The following is a 22,284-nucleotide window of genomic DNA, read 5'->3' as shown; positions in this document are numbered from 1 at the left end:
ATATTTTGTCTCTGCTTGAGACTTTTGAAACTGGTCCATTAGATATAAACCTACACAAACACAGTGTTGTGGTAGTAACTGGAGAGTTGTGGGTGAAGCAGTGTAGCAGCCCAAATCTCTTTTAGAATGGGTTATTAGTTCCTTTTGATTTGTGTTTGGCCGCCTGTCACCCAAACCCATTCCCTGAAATCACATCACTATAATGGTCTAATCAGCACTTAACGAGCCATGTTACATAAAATCAATGCAGCCTTCCATTTGTGAATGCAGAATATTTGGAGGAACTGATGAAGGCTCGTGGCAGGCGGTGCTGTCAATAGGGTGCTGCAGTCATTGGACAAGCACGCCTGCAGAGAGCAGAGGATGCACTTGCTCTCTGAGCTCAGTGATCCTCCTGAGATCCAAGCTTTTGCAGCAAAATCCTTTGTTTTGCTGACTAATCTTGTATTGATTTTAACAAGTTGTTAAGCCCAAATAAGGATGTCAGACCACTGCCAAACAACTCCTCTACCTGTAGAAACCCCAAGCACATACTGCTGTATCCCACATTAAGGCCATTTGACCTTTCTTCTAGATTTGTTATTAAGGGACTATCAGCGGGATTACAGGATTTACTTAAGGGTGTTTTTCATCAGTTGTGCAACATTCCTATAGACAGCACAGCAAGCTATTTTCACCATGTTTCACGCAGACATTGCCTTGTGGTTTCCATGGGAGGGTGGTTGTATATGGAAATGTATATATGACACATGCTATCAGGCATTTCTCCCACATGCATTTTGCCACATGCCAAGGCTGCAAAGATGTGAAATTTACAAATCAAATCATTGCAAAACACTGCGAGTTCCCCAAACTCACTATTCCTATTGATGTATTGAAAACAGTTTTGGACTAAATCTGAACTGACTGTTGGCCTGGTCTATCAGCTCCCAAAGAAAACCAGCCGGTCTTTTGCATTATGCTTAATGGAACTGCAAAGGAACATAACAATGCTACTTTATTTTAATTCTAGAAGACCTTGGAGGTGTAAATTAATTATATATAGAAGCCACCTCAAGGGTAAATTAATAAATTTGCAGCAGGCCTGGATTTGAAAACAGTGGAGAAATGTCACAGAGCTACAGCACACCCTAGTGGTAGAAAACAAAATTGCATGCAATAGCCTGCTGAAGGATAATTCTATTAGTTCCTTTTTATATATTTTCATGATTTTATATTTTATTTTATTTCATTTGATCTTGGCAAATATTGTTAGTGGCCTACTACCACCAGGAGGTTTATACCCTTTCAAGCGAATGAAGTACAGAAGAAACATGCCCTGCTTCCTCTTCAGGTTAGACCACGTGAATCATGGCTCCATCCATGTTGACGATAATTAATATCTATGACCTCGCTGATGTTTTAAATGCATCTTGTTGGGTTTAATGATGATATTTCATAAGCACCAAGAAGTGGAAAGACCCACCTCTGTGTATGCTGGCAGACCACAGCTCGGGGCTCTTGAGCTGACAGATGAGACCAGGTGAATAATTGTCTTGGCATCCTATTATATTGCGCGCATGATCTGATTTACTCCAGCAGCAAATGATAGGAATAGTCCCAGTATTGTGGAGGGGATTGTATTAACGAGTTGCGCACAAATGAACCCAATCTACATGCAAGGTTAAGCAGAATTTCCATAAGGCTGATAAGTGCTATGCTTCGATTTCACAGTAGAATCATTTTATTTCTATTGTGCTCAACTGCACTAAATATACAGTGCCATATATTTCTTCTCTGCATAAAAGCTGGGTTAGTGGCTTTTTGTATGAAGTTATCTGACCCATACTGTAAGTAAGATTGTACCACTTTTACTGTCTTGGCACAAGTTTGACCTTACAAAGCCGTGACAAAAACAATAAATATCTACAGTTCTGACAAGAGAGTTTTAAAAAAAAATTTCCATTGCAATCTTAATCTACAATCAAAAGGTAACTTGGCATTTTCTGGACTCTTTATCTTTCTTTCCTTAGCTGAATGAAAAGGGGGCCTATACCTTATATTATAAAGTAATATTATTCATGAAATATCGAAAATAAATTCAAACTTAACGGGAATTCGTGATGGTGTTATAAATTTTTGAGTTTTAAAAAAAGAATAAAAAAAACTACAGCTCCCTACAGCACTAAGAGGTGGGGCCTAGAAGTAAAATCGGATTGGGTTATCAGGATCCACGTGACTGAATTGAACGTATCTTGGAGGACCTCAACAGGAAGTATTTCTGTCAGCTGTCACAACGTGAGAGTTGAAAGTCAAGTGGAAGCAAAACCTTAAAATACTATGAAATATGTTATTTATGGCGACTCGGTGCTTTTGCTTCATGTTTTGGCTGTAGCGGGGTTTTGTTTCGTAGAGTAACGTTTGTAGGGATGTATCAGGCTGTAACTAAAATTCTTTCTATTTCATCAACTGCATCAGTTTCTTGGGGTATTTCGCTAGGTATTCGACATTATTGCACGAAAACACCAATAAAACTACGAGTATCCGACGCACTTTTGGGTGCTAAGCTTGGAGCAAACGTGAGAGTTCAGGTAAAGATACTATGTGTTTTATACCCACGTCCTCGCTACGATTGCGCTCATTTGTGCTAAAAGCTATTTAGCGGTATCATGCAGCTTATTTGAACAACTCCGCTGTGTTTTGACAGAGAAGTGATGTCACAAATTTTTTTCTTTTCTTTTTTTTGTAAAATAACTTTGCTCCTCAGACATTTTGAGCATACCGCAATTTATAATCGCAATCAGAATAGCATGTTTTTGACAAAAAATAATTATGTTACTAACATTTTGATAATCTAAATATAAAGAATAAATAGTGTTTTCTGTAACCAGAAAGCATTCCGTAATGTTTGTTTGTTTGTTTGTTTGTTTGTTTGTTTGTTTGTTTGTTTGTTTATCCTGTAGGGATGGGTTCGTTCTGTTAGACCACAGAAGTCCAATGTTTTCCTTCATGTGAATGATGGAAGCTCCTTGCAGTCTTTGCAAGTTATTGCTGAACCAAAGCTGAATGATCCGTAAGCCCTGCAATTTTATTGAATAAAATAATCCTTTGCCATGCAGTTTTTAAAAAGAACATAGACTCAGTTATTTTTTCTGACCAGTCCTCTTCTAATGTCTGTGTTTCCCTTCCAAATGAAGGTTGCTCACATTTGGTTGTGCAGTTGATGTCATAGGTACACTTAAGAAAAGTCCACATCAAAAACAGCCAGTTGAACTGGAAGCAGCCCAAATCAATATAGTTGGAGAATGTAACCCAGTGGTAAGAGCAAACACCCCTTACAAATTTTAGTGTGACATTGAGTAAAGCTTCAAACCATTCCACAAGTATGTTTTTATATTTATGTTGTCTTTGGACAAAATATGAAAAAAGTATTGCATCATTGTTTTTTTCATCCAGGATTTTCCCTTTAAAATCAAAGAGAGACACAGCCTTGAGTACATTCGCCAGATTCCTCATCTCAGGTGTCGAACAAATGCCTTTAGTTCTCTGCTGAGGATACGAAGTGAGGCTACTACAGCAATCCATTCATATTTTAAGGTGAGAGCCTCACTGAGTTTCAAAAGCAAACTACAGATCAATGATTCTCAAGGATGTTTTGCTTTTTGTCTTTTTCTCCTAGAACAATGGCTTTGTGCAGATTCATACTCCAATCATCACCTCAAACGACTGTGAAGGGGCAGGGGAGCTCTTTCAGGTTGAGGTAAGTGTCTAAAAATGAAAAGTGTTTTTGGAGTTTGCTCTCTTTATGTGAAACCAGTATGTCAGGGGTGCCCAAACCAAAATGAAAACGTACCATTGAGCCACAGGCCAACCACAGCAATTTAAGGGTAAAACACAAATAAATATAGATCAAAGTTCTTTTAATTAATTGTTCATGCATGCAAATGCATTCTTTTCCATCACTGCAAATAATACACTACAAACATCAATATGGCAAAATAATAATAAAAGCATAGTTAGAAGGAAAACAAACAATAATTGCAGGCACTAAACAGTAACCAAATATATTGCAAAATGTCATCAACAGCAATGCATGTTCAACAAGGCAAATTGCTAATACTAGTGGGACACATGAAGCTGATCTTTGGTCATGTTAGGTTGCACCTGGCTCACTGAAAAGGTGAGTATGTCATTGAGGTTTGAGTCAATCTTTCAAGTGTGACATACTCAAAATAGTTTTGATATCTAATTGGTGGGCCAGATGTCGTGGACTTTGGGCACCCCTGCAGTATTGATGGTTTGTGCGTTGTGGCCTTGGAGCTCTAAAAAGAACAAGCTTTAATGGAATTGGTTTGAAAACTAAAATCTCTGCCTTCACCACAGCCAACAGGCTCCGAATATGTGGATGATGAAAAGTTTTTCTCTGTACCCGCCTTCTTGACTGTATCAGGACAGCTTCATTTGGAAGTAATGTCAGGGTAAGATAAATATGGCATATTTATTTATCTTGTAGTGATCATTTGAAATTAAACATTGCTTCTCATATGCTTGCAGAGCGTTTTCCAGAGTCTATACATTCGGGCCAACTTTTCGTGCAGAGAACTCCCAAAGCAGACGCCATCTAGCTGAGTTTTTCATGGTAGAGGCAGAGATCTCCTTCACTCAATCCTTAGAGGATCTCACCAAGGTACACCCTATCATTATTCTCACATGTAACATTGCTCTGTTGTTATTGTGTGTAAAGATGCATGTTAAATGTAGTGGCCAATAGAGGCTCAAATTGCAAATTAAAACCCATTAAATTTCCCTCCACTATATCCAAACTGCAGTGACACAAAACTATGAAAGCCTCTTCTAGATCAAGATTTTAGTTTGTTCCTTCTTAGCTACTGTTGTAATATGGTCCTGCATCATGGTGGATTGGTTAGGAGGTTGATCTGCAGTGTCTTTGGATGTAAACTACTTGTCATAATATTATGAAAACAAAAGATTTCACAAGTCTTGTATTTATGCATTTCACACAAGCAAAATCATAGTCATCATATGAGTATTATGTTGCATTTATATTGTCCGAAATATCTCACACTGGAAATGTAAGTGCTTTTCCTTCAGTGTGTTTCTGTGTGTACTGTATGCGACTGATTTATCTCTGAAAGCCATCAGTATCTATTTATTTTATAACAAGATTAACTTTAACGCTTTGAAAAATACATACATCTATTTTAGAATATCTGATTCTTCACAAAGTTTCTTTACAAATGTGTATGTGAATCCTTTAACATTTAATGTTTTTTCACTTTTAACTAAAATAAATTTTCATAGACTAACTAATTCTGTTGGGAAAAGAAATTCTAAATACCCAGCGTGACTTTAAAAGTTGTCCTTGTTCTCTGTTGCCTGGGAAAGCTTTAATGATTGAACTTGGCCTGCTCCTTAGGTCATGGAGGACATGTTCAGATCAGCCACTGAGCATGTATTGGCTCAGTGTGCGGAGGATCTGGGTTTGTTTCACAAGCATGTGACTCCTGGACATAGGGTGAGTCCTGAAGGATGCTTGCTTAACTTGGGTACTAAGCCTGGCTTCTTAGACTGAGCAACCATGACTGCATCTGACTTCATAATTATCTTCACTTACATTTTTTTTTTCCTTTTGCATTCATACATCCTTAGGAAACTTTAGACGCTATGCTGAGCAAGAGCTTCCCTGTGTGAGTCTTTTGTGTTTCTAAATATTGCATTTAGCAATACATCATTTTAGGAATAAAGTCACACATTCAAGGCCTTCAAAGTGTGATAATGTTTTTTTTTAAGGATTACCTACAGTGAGGCTATAGACATTTTAAACCGCAGCTCTGAGAAATTTACCTTCCCTACAGATGTAAGTGGAATTATTTTTCATTTTCTGTGACAGAGAAACTAATATCTACCTTTACTGTATGTTTGCTTCTAACTGTTTCCTTCCACAGATGTCCACATTGACTTTGGCTCTTTTTTTTCTATAGTGGGGTTGTGACCTTATGACAGAACATGAGAAATACCTGGTGAAACATTGTGACAACATTCCAGTCTTTGTCACTGATTATCCTTATGACCTGAAGCCTTTTTATGCAAGAGACAACCAGGACCATCCAAAGCATACAGTAAGACATGGTTACACTGTCAAAAATGCAAAGTGAATCAATGATTTAACTCATTTCCTTCCTTGTAATGCCAGTTGGTTCATTGCAGTGATTTGCATATCTGAGCTGACTTGGACTGTTGTTTGTGTGTAGGCAGCTGCAGTGGACCTTCTTGTGCCAGGAGTTGGAGAGCTCTGTGGGGGCTCGCTAAGAGAGGAGAGGCTGAACCTACTGAGGGCTCGACTGGAAGAGTAAGAATGCATATTGCAAGGGCATCTGAAGGCAAATGCTAATACATTTTCAATCACAGCTGGCAACATTGTCACTCTGAGTATGCCTTTGTGTTTAACAAGTTTTACAGTTGTTGATTAGAATAAACAGCAAGTTCCTGTATTTTCCACAAGCATATCATCCCCATCATGACAGCAAAGTGATATAATGATAATCAATACAACAATAAATGAAAACAGAAAACTCAAAAAACTTTGTTTTATATGTACTATGCACAGCAATGTTTGATGTACAAAACAACTGAACTTTATTATGTGCAAATAAGATACACTGATCACACCTTCCTAACTTGAGATTTTCTCATGTTCAGCCAAACATTTACTACAGTTGCTCTCACATTAATTGTTTTTCTTTTTCTTAGGGTTGGACTAGAAGACACCTACAGCTGGTATAAAATATATATATATATATATATTTACATCAACAGTATTGTAGAAGAAACAATCTTACTCATCAATGAATTCTAATGACTGTTTTATGAATTTGTAGGTATCTGGATTTGAGACGTTTTGGTTCTGTCCCTCATGGCGGCTTTGGACTGGGATTTGAGAGATACTTGCAATGCATTCTTGGTGTTGACAACATAAAAGATGTGATTCCTTTCCCAAGATTTTCCCATTCATGTCTTCTATAAAAGGAAAAAAAATGAACCTTAGAAGGACTCAAACAGTTTATTGTTAAGGCACATTAAATAAATGCACAACATGATCTTTTTTCCTGTCTGTGTTCAAATGTTATTTTCTTTGAAGAGGTATCTGCATCTCTAATATTAACACATTGATCTTTGGAATTTAAACAATAGAATAATTTCTCAGTCAAAATTATTGCTTTGTCACTTATTGTGCATTACTTTAGTTGAACAGTATCAGGCATTTCTTTTATAATCCTCATGTCACCTTTAACATGAGCTGATAAGTTATATTCCACAAGATGGTGCTTTTTCACCATTTCCTCCAAAGCTTATCCATTTTTCAGCAAAGCTGATTTTTGTTCTTCCACTTTCTTTTTCTTCCAAAAACAGATAACTTGTTAAGTAACCATATATTTACTCTGACATTTTGAGTGACATATAACAGTCAAGTATTTATACTTTGAAATAAAATATTTCTTTATCAAACATATTGCTGGTCTGGGTGATGTAAGCGTTTCAGTTGTGTTAACTTTGTAAAAACACGATGTTGATGGTTGTATTAAGATTGGTTCGGGTGTGTTGGAGCTGTTTTGTTGCAAGCTGTGCTCCCATCCTGTTCATCCCAACGGCCCATCCCTCTCTTTGCGCTGTGGGCGTGGTATGAGTTGGGAAAACAAACTGCAGACAGCGTCTCATACTTCCTCACCCCGCATCAGTTCAGTTTTTCCCCGCGGCTCCCCCTTTAGCTGCTCGTGCGTACTTTCTCATAGTCATCGTGCACCGTTTTGAACATCGGTTTTGTAAATCATCACCAGGAACGGCTGGCTACATCTCCGACCGCCAATACTCTGATTTTCATCAAATGGGGGGAGCAGACTGCAACAGACGGAGCCAAACGCCGACTTCACTTTGAACAGGCGAGTCCTCGGGAGCCCCGTCATGTACTAGTGACAGACTGCGGTCTTAGAGCAAAAGGAAGCAGTGGACACTGGCAAAAATGAGCGGCGGGGAAATCATCTTTCAAGGGTGGCTGAGAAAATCACCCCCGGAGAAAAAACTCAGGAGATATGTAAGTTAAACACACTTCCGCTTAGTTTCTCTCTGTATCTAAGTTTTGACTGACAGAGTTAAACCCTAGTTTGCTATCTTTGTAGTGCAGGTTGTGTCACATTAGAAGTCCAGCTGTAGCAGGTGCATCCCTCCTCCAAATCTAGACCTCTTGTCAGTATGCCCTGCAGAAGCACACTTGTTCTTAATTTTTACAGGCAGTAAATTAAATTTTATGTTTGCATAAATACAGTTTCCAGATTTTACATGAAAGCCACCCATAGTGGGTTCCTGTAACAACATGGGGTTAAGCTCCTATAATACCTTACTGCCGTCTGGGATTTTGACTAGAGCTCTCACAGTCTGTCATTTGGCTTTATCTGGCTATGATGAGGTAATGTATAATCAAGCAGTGATTTGAGTATTCATAGTCTAATTGACAACAGTGATGATAAAAACACATAATTTGAGTGCCTTAACAAGGCTATATAAGCCAAAGCTGCTAGTCTCTTGTTGGGTGCTGGGCAAGAGAATGGCTGCAAATCAGATAATAGGATTTATGGAGGCAGATAGAACCATGAGACAATCTACTATAAATACAGCTGTCCACTATTTATGTATGGTGTTGCATTACTAGATCTCTCCATCCTCCTGCTAGCTGGCTTTGCCATGATGTCATCTCTCTGTTTCATTTTGAAATCAATCTTTGAATGTCTTCAAATGCAGCCCCCTATCCTGTCATTTCCTCATTGTCTCCCACTTAAAGCTGTCCAATGTTTACACAGAGACCACTGTGCATAGTATGCATCAGCAGCTGTAGTAGTATAACGGGGGGGGGGGGGGGGGGGGGGGGGTGTTGCAGATCTTTATAAACAAAAAAAAAAAAAAAAAAAAAAAAAAACACTCACAAGGCTGGATAATGGCCTGTAGGCAAGAGAGCAGAGCTCCCAGCCCTTCTCACCCTTCCTCTCACCCTGTGAAATAACCTAAAAACAACTACACACACACACACAGTTTCAGCCAGAAAACAGAGTCATGAGATAGTGTCCAGAGCAGGCAGACTTGTGAATGTGATAATCTGTCCATCTGAAATTCCTTCCACTTAAAGTCAGACTATGGACAATCGGGGCCATTTACTCACCAGTATTACTGTCATCTGACGTAGTTAACTTAATGTAGAGGGATATTTTCAGATGTCACTTTGATATACTCCAAGACATTCCAGGCCAAAGGTGTGTTGTGTTTGGGAACGTGGAGCCAAATTTGATCAGTTATTATACTGGTAGGAAGAGGTGTCAGGAATGTTTGGTTTCAAAGCTGTAAATATTAAATGCTGCAACATTTTGTAATGTGCCACTTGTAGGTGATTATTTGTTTAAATAAAAAATGTGTTTTAATCCTTAACAACACCTTTCCTGTCAATATACAACCCCTTTTGACCGCAGTGTTTTTCCTCAGCCAAATGAAGTCTGGCCAGATGTGTTAATCAGTATTTAGCTGATTGGTCACTATACTGAAACTAAGTTGTGTGTGACCTTCCATAGATGATAGTGGAAAATGCAGTGTACTGCTATGGATGGTCAGTGCAGAGAGTAAAACTTGGTGCCACTGCTGTAGATCTGGCATGCAAATAATATGCAAAGCAAAACAGTGTCAGTTAAGGCCTGGATGCAACTGCTGGTGAAGAGGAGGAAACAACATGTCCATGCACAGCAACAAACACGCCTCACCCTTGTTAAATTTTTTTCTAATTGTTTACAAATGCGATTAACTCGCAACAGTGACTCACTCTACAACAGCCCCTTGCTGCACAAACACATGATGAGTATAAACTTGTGTCCCCCTCGAGCATGTGACAGCAGTGCTGCACACATGTGTACTCAATTTTCACACACTGCATTTACACAATATAAGAAAAACAGTCATGCTCTAACTGAATCATTTGGTTAGAGTTTATCTCTTTTCAGAGCTGATTAAGGTTCCAGAGGTAGGGAGTGTTTTAGGGCTAAGTGGGAGTGGCCTGCTTGCTTTTTTTGAACAATTTCCAGAAAAAGCAAAGGGACCATGAAAACAACTGACAAATCCAGCACTTACCCAGTGATTCCTGCTTAGTTCATTTGAGGTCATTTTACTAATCTGTCTGTTTCATTGACCCCTAAACAGTCTTATTTGCTGCTGCGGCATAACAAATAACTTCTCTCTCACCAAATAAATGTTTTGCAAATAATAAAAAAATAAACAATTGACATCAGTTTTTATTCTTTGACTTTTTAAAAAGGACAAGAATTGCGGCAAACTCTTTTGTCGGCCAGTCAAGAAGAGTACATCGCTTTGTGTTGACATACACATGATAAGTCAATTAAATGCATCATGCATGCATGAATCTTACTTTACATGCGCTGTATGAATCATACATGCAGCATGTCTTTCTGTAAACAATTCCTGTTCTCAAGTCAGGATCAAGCTGCAATTCGCTGAGCCCTCCCTGATGTCTGTTGTTTTGCCTGACATCACAAACATGTCTGTTCAAATACGGTAAATCATCGCTACATTCCAGACCGATCATATCGGAAAGGAGATATCTGCTTCTTCTTCTTCTTGACCTCACAGTTTTGTCCTTGTGGATGGCACATGAGAAGAAGACAATGGGACAGTTGGTGACTTTTAAAGGCAGACACAGCAAAGAAGAGCAGCAGCAGCCCATGTCCCAGTGTCAGCTGCTGGGTCTGCTGTTGTTTTGCAGAGGGGCTTTGGGAAGTCCTTGCCCTCAGAGGTCAACTCTAAACGCCTCCCAGTTCCTGCTTTGACAGACACCCAGTGCTCACACAGACATTTTCCTTGTTCCATTTCATCTATGGGCCTTTCCCCATAAACTACAAAACTGGGGTGACTTGGTGTGAATGCATTATTAAGTTTACTATATAGGTCCATTAAAATGGGCCCTTGTTGTTGACATTGAGCTGCAACCTTTCACCATTATCATTGATCTGTTGATTAGGTTTAACTTCCTTTAGCAGACAATATGCCTCACTCTAGATAAATATCTCCTTTAAGCAGACTGTTATGAGTCTTTAATATAGTTTCTAGAACCAGAAGCCATTTAGATTTTTTACTAAAGGTTTTTTTTTTTTTGGGGGGGGGTCATAAAAATATACTTGTTCAACTTCTGTTTTTTTAATCTTCAGGATGTCATTTTCACACATTCATCTGTCTTAGTAAAAACCTAGTGGTGGCCCAAGTTAAACCTTTGTCATAATATCCTGCCCTTTGTCATGAACTCTTGAGTTTGGCCTGTGAGATTTTGGTCCAAAATGTAATTATTTCACCAACAGCAGATGCCAGACTTCCTCTGGATGGTACCTACAGGAAGTGTTGTGACAGAGGTCCCATGACAGGGAAAGAAATTAAATTGGTCTGCGAGTATATAAATGCATTTCCATCTATCAAGACTTTATCAAGTGAGCTTAAAATAGTGCTGTTCTGCAGGAAATTAGATCCCATTGATTTTCCTTTTTTTTCCTCTTGTTATTTGGAATAGCAGTGAGAATATGCTGCTTATTTGCTGAACTCTCAGAAAGCACACTAACACCAGAGTGATGGCTTCATATGATGGAGCTACTAATAAAAATCAGCCAGACAACTACAACATAAACAGCTAACCTAAATAACTTATGCAATTAATGTGATTTATTTTTGAGTCCTTTGCTGATACAAATATGATAAATTACTTTGGTTTTGGAAGATTGTGAGAGCACAGATATTAGGTTGATTTTGCATCAGAAAGACAGACCACACTTACTTTATTGGCTTTTGGTTCGTTTCATGTCCACCAAAGTGTGGCTGGGTTCCTCTTCTTTGTCAAGTGCCATTATTATCACTGTCCGCAGTAGCAAAACACCTTCTGGTTTTCTCTTTGGTTTCTTTTTTCTGTAGAAGTATATATCTGTTGTTGTTTTGATAATTGAATCCAAATGTAAACTCGCACGGCATAAAGTGTTAAAGAAGCGAGGAATATGTGAAACTGGATATCACTGTCATTAGATTGCCTTTCTTAAAATTTTGCAGTTGTGATGTATCTCAGTTGAAATTCCTCATGGCCTCCCATTTAGCATCATAAGAAAACATCAAATTAAAAATGAAATAAAAATGAATTAAAGTTTCACTTGTAAAAGCAAAAGCTGGCTTAATGTTGTAAATCTTATTAGAATTCCATCACTGTCATGTTTTTTTTTCCACTAGACATTGGTGTCATAGAAGAATCAATAGTGAGAAGACTATAAAGTTTTATATTTGGGAAATATTGCCTAAACATTTAGGGCTCCTAAATAGGCTAATAGGACATTTTGTTTTAATTTATTTAGCTATAGTTTTAGTGTTTCTGTTTCACATGAAATAGCCCTGCCATAATAGTTTATTGGAGAGTTGGAAAATGAAATGCAAAGTACCTTTTTGCTGTGGTTATGGTACACGAGGTTGCAGTAGTCAAAGTGAAAACAACTACAGGCACACAGATGTTCTTTGTATCGCAGGGACAAAAACATTGATCACATCAGTTCAATGGAAAAACAAGTTTTTGTGTTATATTTAAATTGCTATACTCTTGTGAATCCCCTATGAAGGTAAATGATGTTGAATTGCATGGCTGGAATTAGATTTTTTTTAAAGTTCTTTAACATTCTTATTTAAAAAAAAATAATTGACACGCCCCTACTTGAAATTGACATTGCTTAAGGATTTGTTTACTCTGAACATCTAGACACTGTTGAGTCACTGTAATTCAGTTGAAGGAACTGAAATTTTCTACAGCTGAAGTCAGATAAAAATAAACTCTGAGGAGGGGGGGGAGGGGGGCAATGCTTATTTACAAAAACATGTTTAGCATTTTCTTTTGCTCCAAAATACACACTTTTGGTCAACACATTATTTAGATCATGTCTGTCATGACAGCATCTGCTAAATATTTTTATCTGTCTGAGTTGCAATTTTAACCCTGTTGTTCAGTAAAGTTCTTAATTTATCTAAATGCTGCTGAAATATGTTGTCTGTTTCCACAGTTCATTGCAAGTGATATGGAATAGGAGCATTTTTCCAGCATCAAATTGTTAAGAAACATGTTCATGTTGCAGGTTTAATTCTTGCAAACCTAACAACGACCATCTCTCATCATGCTCAGCAATATAGTAAAATAAAAAGCTATTTTTGCAAATTACAGTGCATCCATTGGCAGTTTCCTATTAATTTAAATAATAGCATGTGATTTATTTAGATATTAATGAATCTACAACAAATTGTCTTAAGATTATAACTAAGCTAAAAATGAGTTTTTTTGAAAAATTTAATCAAATTTCTCTGGCTTTGTCATGTTTTTATATTACATTTTCTCATTTCTGAAAGACTGTCTCTAAAGACAGCTACTGTATGTACCGCATGTTTGTGGTTGTGAATCAAAATCCATCCATATCACAAAATTGGACAGTCTAACTGAAATCATGCACACAGCTGTGTGAGAAGGATGGCCATAAAGTAATGTTTACACTAGATTGATGGTCCAACAAGTGCTGAGGTTACATCTTTCCCTTTTATGTAAATATTTCTCCTATATGGACTGTGTCCTATTTCAGTTATTTATTCCGTGTTGCTTTCAAAGCCACCTTGCAATGATTCAGAAAGAGCAAGAGATGCTCTCAGCACGCCCTCCATACACAGACGTGTATGAGCTGCTGCAGATGGCAGAAGCAGGGGAAATGACAAAGAGTTCTGATTAAAGATAATGCTTCCCTTTAGTCAAATTTTCAGAGTGAGCTCAAGCTAAATAAGCCCTCCCTTCTGCTGAAAGGGAGACATAGTGAGAGATTACTCATTTTCCTAATAATGGAGCTGTTCAACTGCAAATTAAGACTGATTATATCTGCTGACAGCTTTTTAGAGGTTGTTTTTCATAGATGTGCAGCAGATTTTGCAGATCATTGCCCCAGTGAAGTGAATGAATAAGAACTGTGGATGCCATATGCAGCATCCGTCTTAAGTCATCACACCTGTTGGATGGAGCTTTCTATCACAGTTGTATGATGGGATCGTATGAGGTATCATATTTGCTATAATCTTGTAAAAGGCTCTGCTCTACATGCAGTGAATAGGTTCCCAAGCCGATGTCTTGCTTTAAAAGGGAATGTGAACTTGCAAATTATATATGGTATGGAAACATCAGAATGAAGTGTTTTACCCCTCCTTTTGGTGAGGACCATGTCTGTTAGCTCTCAGAAGCTGCCCTCTCACCTTCTTTATTAACACACAAGAATTTATGGGCTTGTTTTGTTCTTCTCATTGTGTGTTATGTATTACAGCTGCCATTCATCCATCAGTGTTTTGACTATTTGCAAAGCTTTGCAGTGTGATTTAGGCTGGAAGGATGTTCTAATGCATTTGTTGGATTTAACATAGTTTCATGTTTACTTTACTGGGCATATGGATGGGACAAAACTGTCGTCAACCCTTGAAAATCTGGATCTCATCCTCATCTGTCAGGACAGGTAATGGGTTGGAGCTGTTGCAGCTGCTTATTGTTGGCACAATGTTGTTTGTGACCTGAATTTAATGGAAATGCTCCAGAAAGGTCTGTTTTAAACTTTGACGGGGACAGCCATCTGGTTAACATCTCACTCAAAACTAAGACGTAAAACCCTGTGTAAACTGTACAGCTTCCAAGAAACCATTTGTAGTGTATTTAAGCCAACAATAACTAATGCCAGACAACTAAATACAGTTACATGACATAAGCAAAGCACAAAATAGAAGACACAGATTCTTTAAGTGGATTATCCAGCTCCCTTTTGACATCTTTCAGTTCAGTGAGCACAAGATTAGAAATATTACAATGCAAATTAGAATTTTTATTTATATATTTTTGTGTGCTGTTTTAATAGAAATGTGATATTTGTCCAATGGAACTGAGCTGTGTTCACTACCTTGCTGAAACTCACATCTGATCCTGGCATGTGATGTCCCCACTATTGCTTAGGGCTATATTATCGGGCTGTTGGTCTTCATCACTAACAACTGAGACCGCTTTGGTCTCCATTAGTAACTTAACTAGAATCACAAGTGTTTGGATATTCAGTGGTGACCATTTTTAAAGCCCCGTTCTTTTCATTTTTGCATTATAAAGTCGTCTTTGCATTTGCAGGCTTCTTGTTGAAAAGTTTCTGGAAAGACAAAATGTGATCTTGTCCAGACACCAGAAGGGACGAGTAGTCAGCCCATCCATGTGTTCATATTTCTGTTTTGTTACCTTTGTGAATCTAGAAAACAAACTACAGAACACATGCTCGTGGAATAAATGCATTAGATGACTTTGATTTTTTTGTGGAAGAGTTACATTTTCTGTCTCTGCTAAGAACAAGTAACCTCTGAAGGCAAATTTAGTAAAAACTGTCATGTCAACATGAATAGTTGAAACATTTAAAATAAGTTTTGTGTATTGCCATTCAAAATAAAACCACAAAGCCTTGGGATTAAGTGTCTTAGCTCATCTTTTGCCATAATTAAGAAAAGGCGTATTTGCTAACCTTCGTTGCTGACTAAATTTAAACGTTGCCAAGAACAGATGAGAGGCTGTAGACCACTCTGCCACAGCATGACCATTTTTAAAGTTGTCCATAAATGGCTAAATGTACACAAGCAAGGTGGCCACAAGGCTCTGACCCAGCTCTTCAGTGCAAGTGTTTGAGCAGCTGTGTAGTGTGTGTGCTTATATGTGTTGCAGCAGCAAATACACTAGGAGAGGCAGAATCAAAGACAACAAGCTGTTGTCTCCTCCTCCATTGCTTTAAAGAGAGCATAGATAGAAATGACCTTTCTATCCTCTAGCTTGAATAACATACATGTTTAGCTTGGATGTTTGCTCATGCACATTTAAAAACATGTTGACTGATTTTTATCATCCCACCTGTTGACACAGCCTACTACTAAACAAACACATTGGCCAAATGCTCTAAAAGGAACACCTTAGATAATTGTTTAGCCCATGACCGTCTCTAAGCTCATTACTCTGCTTTATTGGGGTGGAAGAGTGATAAACTCGGTACAAACAGATGATACTCTTACATTCTCATTACTCATGTTTTCCTGTGGTTTATGAATAGTGTATATTTAACATTTAGAACTTTATTTAAAGGGTAAGAACTCAGACCAGACAGTTGTTTACTTATTTTTGTGAAAACAAAATATTTCTGTGAATTGTTTTTTTCTCCTAACAGAATTGTTGCTTTGCATTCTGCCTAATAGAATAGAATAGAAGAAAAAATAAAAACATGTCTACTCATCAACATCCAAAGAAACAAAAAGAAACTGGCCCAATGGACAAGTTTTGATCTTATTTTTAGAAACAGAAGAATGTTTTGTATTGGATGATTTCCTTCCCACTCATCTAAAATAGATGCAGACATGTTATCCTTTGTGCTCCACTGGTGTCTCTGTAGCTGGCTACCAACAGAACAAGACAAATGAGCCTATGTCGGAACATGGTAAGATCAAGCCTTTATGGGACAATTGAGTAAGACTGAAGGGACTAAATGCTGCATATCCGTTGCCATGGGTGCCTTCTCTATTTGCTGGAGAGCTCCAAGTGTTGTGTGGCAGTCGTGTAATAAGTCATTTTTATTTATTAGTTGAGATTAAGTGGTATTTTGAAGGTTTTGCCCATGCTGTTTTCTTAGAGGTATTATTTTGATTTGGTTTTGCACGGTGTGTTACTATTTTCTGCTTTGATTTAAACTTTACTTGACTTATGCAGACGGATGAGGTCAACATGAACCAACACCATCACATGGCAGTCACAACATGTCTCTTATGGTTTGCAGTATAGAGAATGTGAAGATCGTTCAGAAAATAACCCAAATGTTTGATGTCTTGTTCGTTTATAGTGTAATTAGTGCCCTGGTTCAAAGCTCTCTCTGTGGTCCTGAGTACTATCCAGTCCAGTTGTTATCAAGGCCAGTGCTTCTACACCGAACCCCCTCCTTTTTTTCCTCTTCTTTCCTCTCTGAACAGTTATGCAGCCTAAACCAAAGCCACGAGGGGGAGGGGAAAGTTGAAGAGATGGGAGAGTTCAGCCTAGTTTTACAGCTTCAGCCCTCACTTCCCAGTGTTTAGACAGTGATCGATGAGCTTAGACATGCTCTGTAGGACAGGCGGTGAGTAGGTTAGCTCATTTTGTTGTGTCCTCCTCCCCCATGATTTACTTCACCAGGGAGGTTTGCTCATATTTGATGAAGCTTGTATGAGACACACATGGAGAACAAAAACTGTACAGTCTGTTTTGTTAGAAAAAGCTTATTTGAAACCCATTGCACTTGATGAAGAGCTTAGCTGAAAGAAACATTCACTTCTCATATTCAGATTAAGCTGTGAATCATTTCCTCTTCCCAAATAAACCAATTAGATTTTTACTATGCGGGTCCTCCTAAATTAATTAACTTTTCCTCATCTTTGAGAGCTGTCCTGGTTTAATGTGCTGGCCACAGCTGATGGATGCCAGGAATAACCCAGCTGGGTCACACTGACCTTTTCAAGCTGGGCATCTCTCCAGGTCTTAATTAAGTGAAGAGCTCTTTGTCCAGAAAAGGCAAAATATTGAAATGGTACTCACATTTCTCTAAATGTTGAATCAAAGAGCCTTGTGGATCAGGAAGAGGAAACAAAAAAGAGTTGTGTTTGCTTATTATGGCTGTTGTGATGACTGTGCTATAATTCAGTGAAATAAGATTATGCTTCAGTTGAAGCATACAGATGGAAACTTGTGGAGCATTATCATGACCATTTTTGGAATCTGCTTTACCACACCCTTCGCTGTTAGGATTTGTAATAGTGAACTTTCACAACAACTCCCACACTCACAAATGACCTAATACATAGTGTTCCACAGCAGCCCAACTTATCAGGGCTGATTAAAAATATTATCATCACACTTCTTTCTGAAGCCAAGGTTAAGTTGCTTCAGCTTTTATCAGTGTATCAGTCGAGTGAAAATGAAATGAAAGTCTTAGAGCCCAACACCTCAGGAGTGCTTTAGCTGCACAGGAAAGATAAGATCACAACCTGCACTTCCTGGAAAAAAAAGATGTGTACCAGCAACAGAAGTAGTAATACTTCAAACACTTCAGAAAATTTTGAACAAGGTACTGCATCTTTTTTTCTTCTCGAAATGATAATTAGAATGAACATTATAAGTCATTATGTGACACACATGACAAAATTAAATTTTTTTCACACATTTTAGTAAATATTTCTGAATGTTTTAATGTATATTCAGATTACAAACAAATAACAAATGTTTCTGCTCACAGCAATAAAACGTAACACAACATAACATTATGAACCAGAAGGATGTTAGGTTAGCATTTTAAAATATCTACATAACTTTGCATAAATTTAATTTAGAAGAGCTCTTGTACATTTTTAAAGACGGATGCGATGGCAGGTCTCAGACATGTGAAGCATGTGATTGATTGGCCATTTAAAACAGAAGGCTGACTGAAATGAGGGTGTTGAAAGGAATAGTGACAGATTCATAAAAGTTTGTGGAATTACCTGGAAACGCACAAAATTTTGAAACGATATCTAGCTGGTTCAGATCACAGACTGTAAATAAATGATGGACAAAGCTGCATTGGGATTGCCTTGCGGTTTGCCATTTTTAACCCTCTGATTTGAAATACAGCTGTTGGCATCTTGGTCATTCTGAAGCAGGAAATGACCATATTTGGACAACATGTTGGAGTTGAGAATCATTCTTAAAAGCTATTAGACAATATGGTAACTCTGAGGATGAATACCTCTTAAATGAAGGAATTACCTCCAGGAGACCCATCAGCACACTTAATCAAAGAGTGACTCAAGCTGATTACACTATAATGGCTTGTAAGAAAGATGGTAAAACTTTTTTCTTTTTTTTTTTCTTTTTGAGCAAGTAAGTATTAGTGTTATTACAGTGTAAGAGGCACCCCCTCATTAGCTTCATGTGTGATGGTGGATGGCTAAATAATTTTTTGCAGCATTTATTGATAACTCTTTAAAGATAATTTCTTTGAAAATTTCATGTGTAAGTGTGTATTCTTTACTTCTCATCTCTCTGAAAGTATATAAAACTCATTGTTTATCTGAGTAAAATTAAAACCAGAATCACCTTTATTACCATTGTACAACAACGAAATTTGAGCAGCTGCTTCTTAAAATAGTTTTTAAAATATTTACAAGTATTAAATAAATATAATTGTAAAAATATAGAAAAATTTCAGCAGGACCACTTCTGGGAATTTTCTTGGCCCAGACATGGGAGTAAATTCTCAGTGTTAGGCTATCACTACCTCAGTCTTTACATCTACATGTTATTTTTTTCTCTCTGTTCGTAAAGTCATCAAAACGTTGGACTAACATTTTTGTCTTGAGCACATTAAATCCTCTATCAAGAAAACAGATGATATCTTTAACCATGAGTAATGTGGTTCTTAGTATCAGAGACGTGTTTTTTTTATCAGGAAAAGGTTGTAATGGTAACGACATTTTGCTCTTTGTTGCAGTGTTTCCTGGTAGCTCAGTAAGCCGCTACAGTGTGACAGATAGCCAGTATGCACATTACCTAGACAGGGAACCCAAGACAGTTACTTTAACCTTCTTTACTTTCACCTCTGCATCTTGGAGCCAATGGCTTCTCAAAATAGCAAATTTAGCATTCATACTTCCAGGACAGATTATGGATATCTCTGATATTTTTGTTTTTCTTTATTTCTTTGTGTATATGTATGTGTACATATTTGTTGGGTGGCAATGGGAGGTGTTAGCCTACGGCGGTGTCTGTGTTGATGGAGGGAAAGGGGGACCTGCAGGATCCTGTGTGTCAGCAGCCTGCATGTGAGACATTGCCTGGTGGAAGTGCATCACTGGCAGATGTCCAAAAGCCCCCCACCCCCCTCAACCTAGCTTTATGCCCCCTTTCCCTTCCTGGTCTATCTTCCTCTTGTCTTGCAGAACAGAGAACACAGAGTCCTTTTAGGCATCCACTGGAAAGCCATATGGAGCTATTGTAATGAAGGCCACTATTCTTCCGGTATGACTTTCCAGTTAAGAAATGCAACAATGGTGTTGGGTTGACACTACAGCATCACACTGTAGTTTTCTTGCTATTACTGCTTGCTCTATTGGAGCGTATACCTCTGATGCCTTTTATGTGGTTAGGACAAAGTTTGATTGCTTGCATTCTTAGATACCATTTATCATAAGAATATGTAACTTAATTGTGATTGGACCAGAGATGGGTGATTTACCAGTTGTTGAAGTGGGGGGAGTCTGCAGTTTCTTAATGAAGCTGTCATGGAGGAGTGTTAATTCTCTTTGCTCAAGGAGGGATATCTGCACAGGAAATGCGTTGGGAGGGAGTAAACACCTGCTGTCCCCCTTCCCCCCATGACTGCTAACATAGACACAAACCACGCACAACCACATGTTTGCTGAAATAAGCACTTTCTCTCAAGTCTACATAGTCAACAGTTAACCGAACAACTGGAATCCAGCTGTTACGTGTGTTACCGCAGCAACTTTTAACCCCAGAGTAAGAAATTCAAGGGAACCATGCTTTTTTTTTTTTTCTTTTAAATGCATATGGATTTGAAGTTGCTTAAAAAAAAACAAAAAAAAAACAAGTATCATATGATGTGTTTATCTAACAACATGCATACATGAATATTATGTGACCGACTTACAGGATGATTTTCTTTTGATGCAGTTAGGTCATAGTTGAACATTTTTAATCTCTTTTCCAGGCATGGAAGAAGCGCTGGTTTATACTTCGCAGTGGCCGTATGAGCGGGGACCCTGATGTTCTGGAGTACTACAAGAATGACCACTCAAAGAAACCCATCCGTGTCATCGACCTGCACTGCTGTGAGCAGGTGGACGCCGGTCTGACCTTTAAGGGGAAGGAGTTCCAGGGCAGTTTTGTCTTTGACATCAAGACTTCAGACCGCACTTTTTATCTTGTTGCTGAGACTGAGGAAGAGATGAACAAGTGGGTCCGCTCCATCTGCCAGCTTTGTGGTTTTAACCAGTCTGATGATGGTCACGGTAGGGAACTCTGACCAATCCTCAATTTATCACTTTTCAACTTCTTTTTTGTCTTTAAATGAGTGAACGGTAATCTCAGATGGGCTTAAATGAAACTTTGTATTACTTTCCATCTTTCTTTCATGGCAGCCAACAAATCTTCATGTGGTCCTCTACGTCTGTTGTTTTCCCAGAAACTTTGGTGCACATTAAATTGTAGTTATGGTTGACAAAGAAATTAATCATGCTGAAATAATTTGTCAAATTAGTGGTTAATCTGTCATTTTTGAAAGTGAATTATGAACATGTTCTGCTTTTCTGCTGTTGTTGTATGTCATGGTATACTAAATAGGTTGTGTTTGCAGATAAGAAATTTGGGTCCAACAACTTACACTGTTGGAAAATTTGACCTCTAAATGATCTGTTTTGAAATACATACTTTTTTTTACTAAACAAGGCATCTTTGCTGTTTTTATAAAATAAAACTATCAATATAAAATATATATATAAAAAAATTTTTAATAACTTCCCTATTTTAATGGCCTGATGTGCTTTCTCGTTTTATTTGACACACATCTTAGTTTTACAAGAGGTCAACAAGCAAAGTAAACAGAGGATCAGCCAAAAATAATTACTGGTAGTTGCATTTTTTTCCATCTTTATTATTTGAGGAACTGGAATAACAACATCCCTGCCAGATAAATGAACCTAAGATGATTATTGACTTTCTTTTCATTTTTAATGTCAAAGAAGCTTCTGATTTCACCTTTTATAGAGAAGAGGCTGGGAATTATTAGTCTTCATATTCTGATGTACATGCGCTTGTTGCTGTAAAGCTGTTGAACATGAAAATTGCTTGCTTCCCTCTTAAAGGGATGTAGGATTTTTTTTAGGGGGGATGCATATTGTAGTGTGTTACCTGCAATGCACAGTGTTTAGAGCACTTTCAGTTTGGAAAGCAGGAAAGTAACAGGGTAGCTAATCTACAAGTGGTCAGACCAGAGCCACAAAAGAGGACATTCTTCATATAAAACAAGTAAAACCTCTATAAGCTCATAGTGCTTTTAAAGAATGCTATAAATAATTCATTTTTGGCTTTAATATTTGCATTTTCTCAACCAG

General features: G+C 37.9%; 2 protein-coding genes across 3 annotated transcripts in view; both read left to right on the top strand.

Moving 5' to 3' along the window:
- Positions 1-2,254: 2,254 nt before the first annotated feature.
- nars2 (asparaginyl-tRNA synthetase 2, mitochondrial) lies at positions 2,255-7,213 on the top strand. Its single transcript, XM_041994934.1, has 14 exons — positions 2,255-2,570; positions 2,943-3,052; positions 3,177-3,297; positions 3,436-3,576; positions 3,659-3,739; positions 4,363-4,457; positions 4,534-4,666; positions 5,417-5,515; positions 5,650-5,687; positions 5,791-5,857; positions 5,982-6,119; positions 6,252-6,349; positions 6,751-6,777; positions 6,879-7,213. Exons 1-14 carry the CDS (start codon positions 2,409-2,411, stop codon positions 7,021-7,023), a joined length of 1,455 nt encoding a protein of 484 aa, XP_041850868.1. The 5' UTR covers positions 2,255-2,408; the 3' UTR covers positions 7,024-7,213.
- Positions 7,214-7,709: 496 nt separating this feature from the next.
- The window catches only part of gab2 (GRB2-associated binding protein 2), a 31,777-nt gene continuing 17,202 nt past the window's right edge, over positions 7,710-22,284 (top strand). For both annotated transcript variants that reach the window (XM_041994933.1, XM_041994932.1), the window contains exons 1-2: positions 7,710-8,089; positions 20,883-21,183. In XM_041994933.1, the coding sequence (XP_041850867.1) occupies positions 8,018-8,089; positions 20,883-21,183 (373 nt within the window). In that variant the 5' untranslated portion in view covers positions 7,710-8,017. The remainder of the gene's footprint in view (positions 8,090-20,882; positions 21,184-22,284) is intronic.

This window comes from Melanotaenia boesemani, chromosome 9 (assembly GCF_017639745.1).
Source record: "Melanotaenia boesemani isolate fMelBoe1 chromosome 9, fMelBoe1.pri, whole genome shotgun sequence".
Lineage (NCBI taxonomy): Eukaryota > Metazoa > Chordata > Actinopteri > Atheriniformes > Melanotaeniidae > Melanotaenia > Melanotaenia boesemani.
The sequence above is the reverse complement of the archived record's forward strand: the minus strand, read 5'-3'. Positions and strand labels throughout refer to the sequence as shown.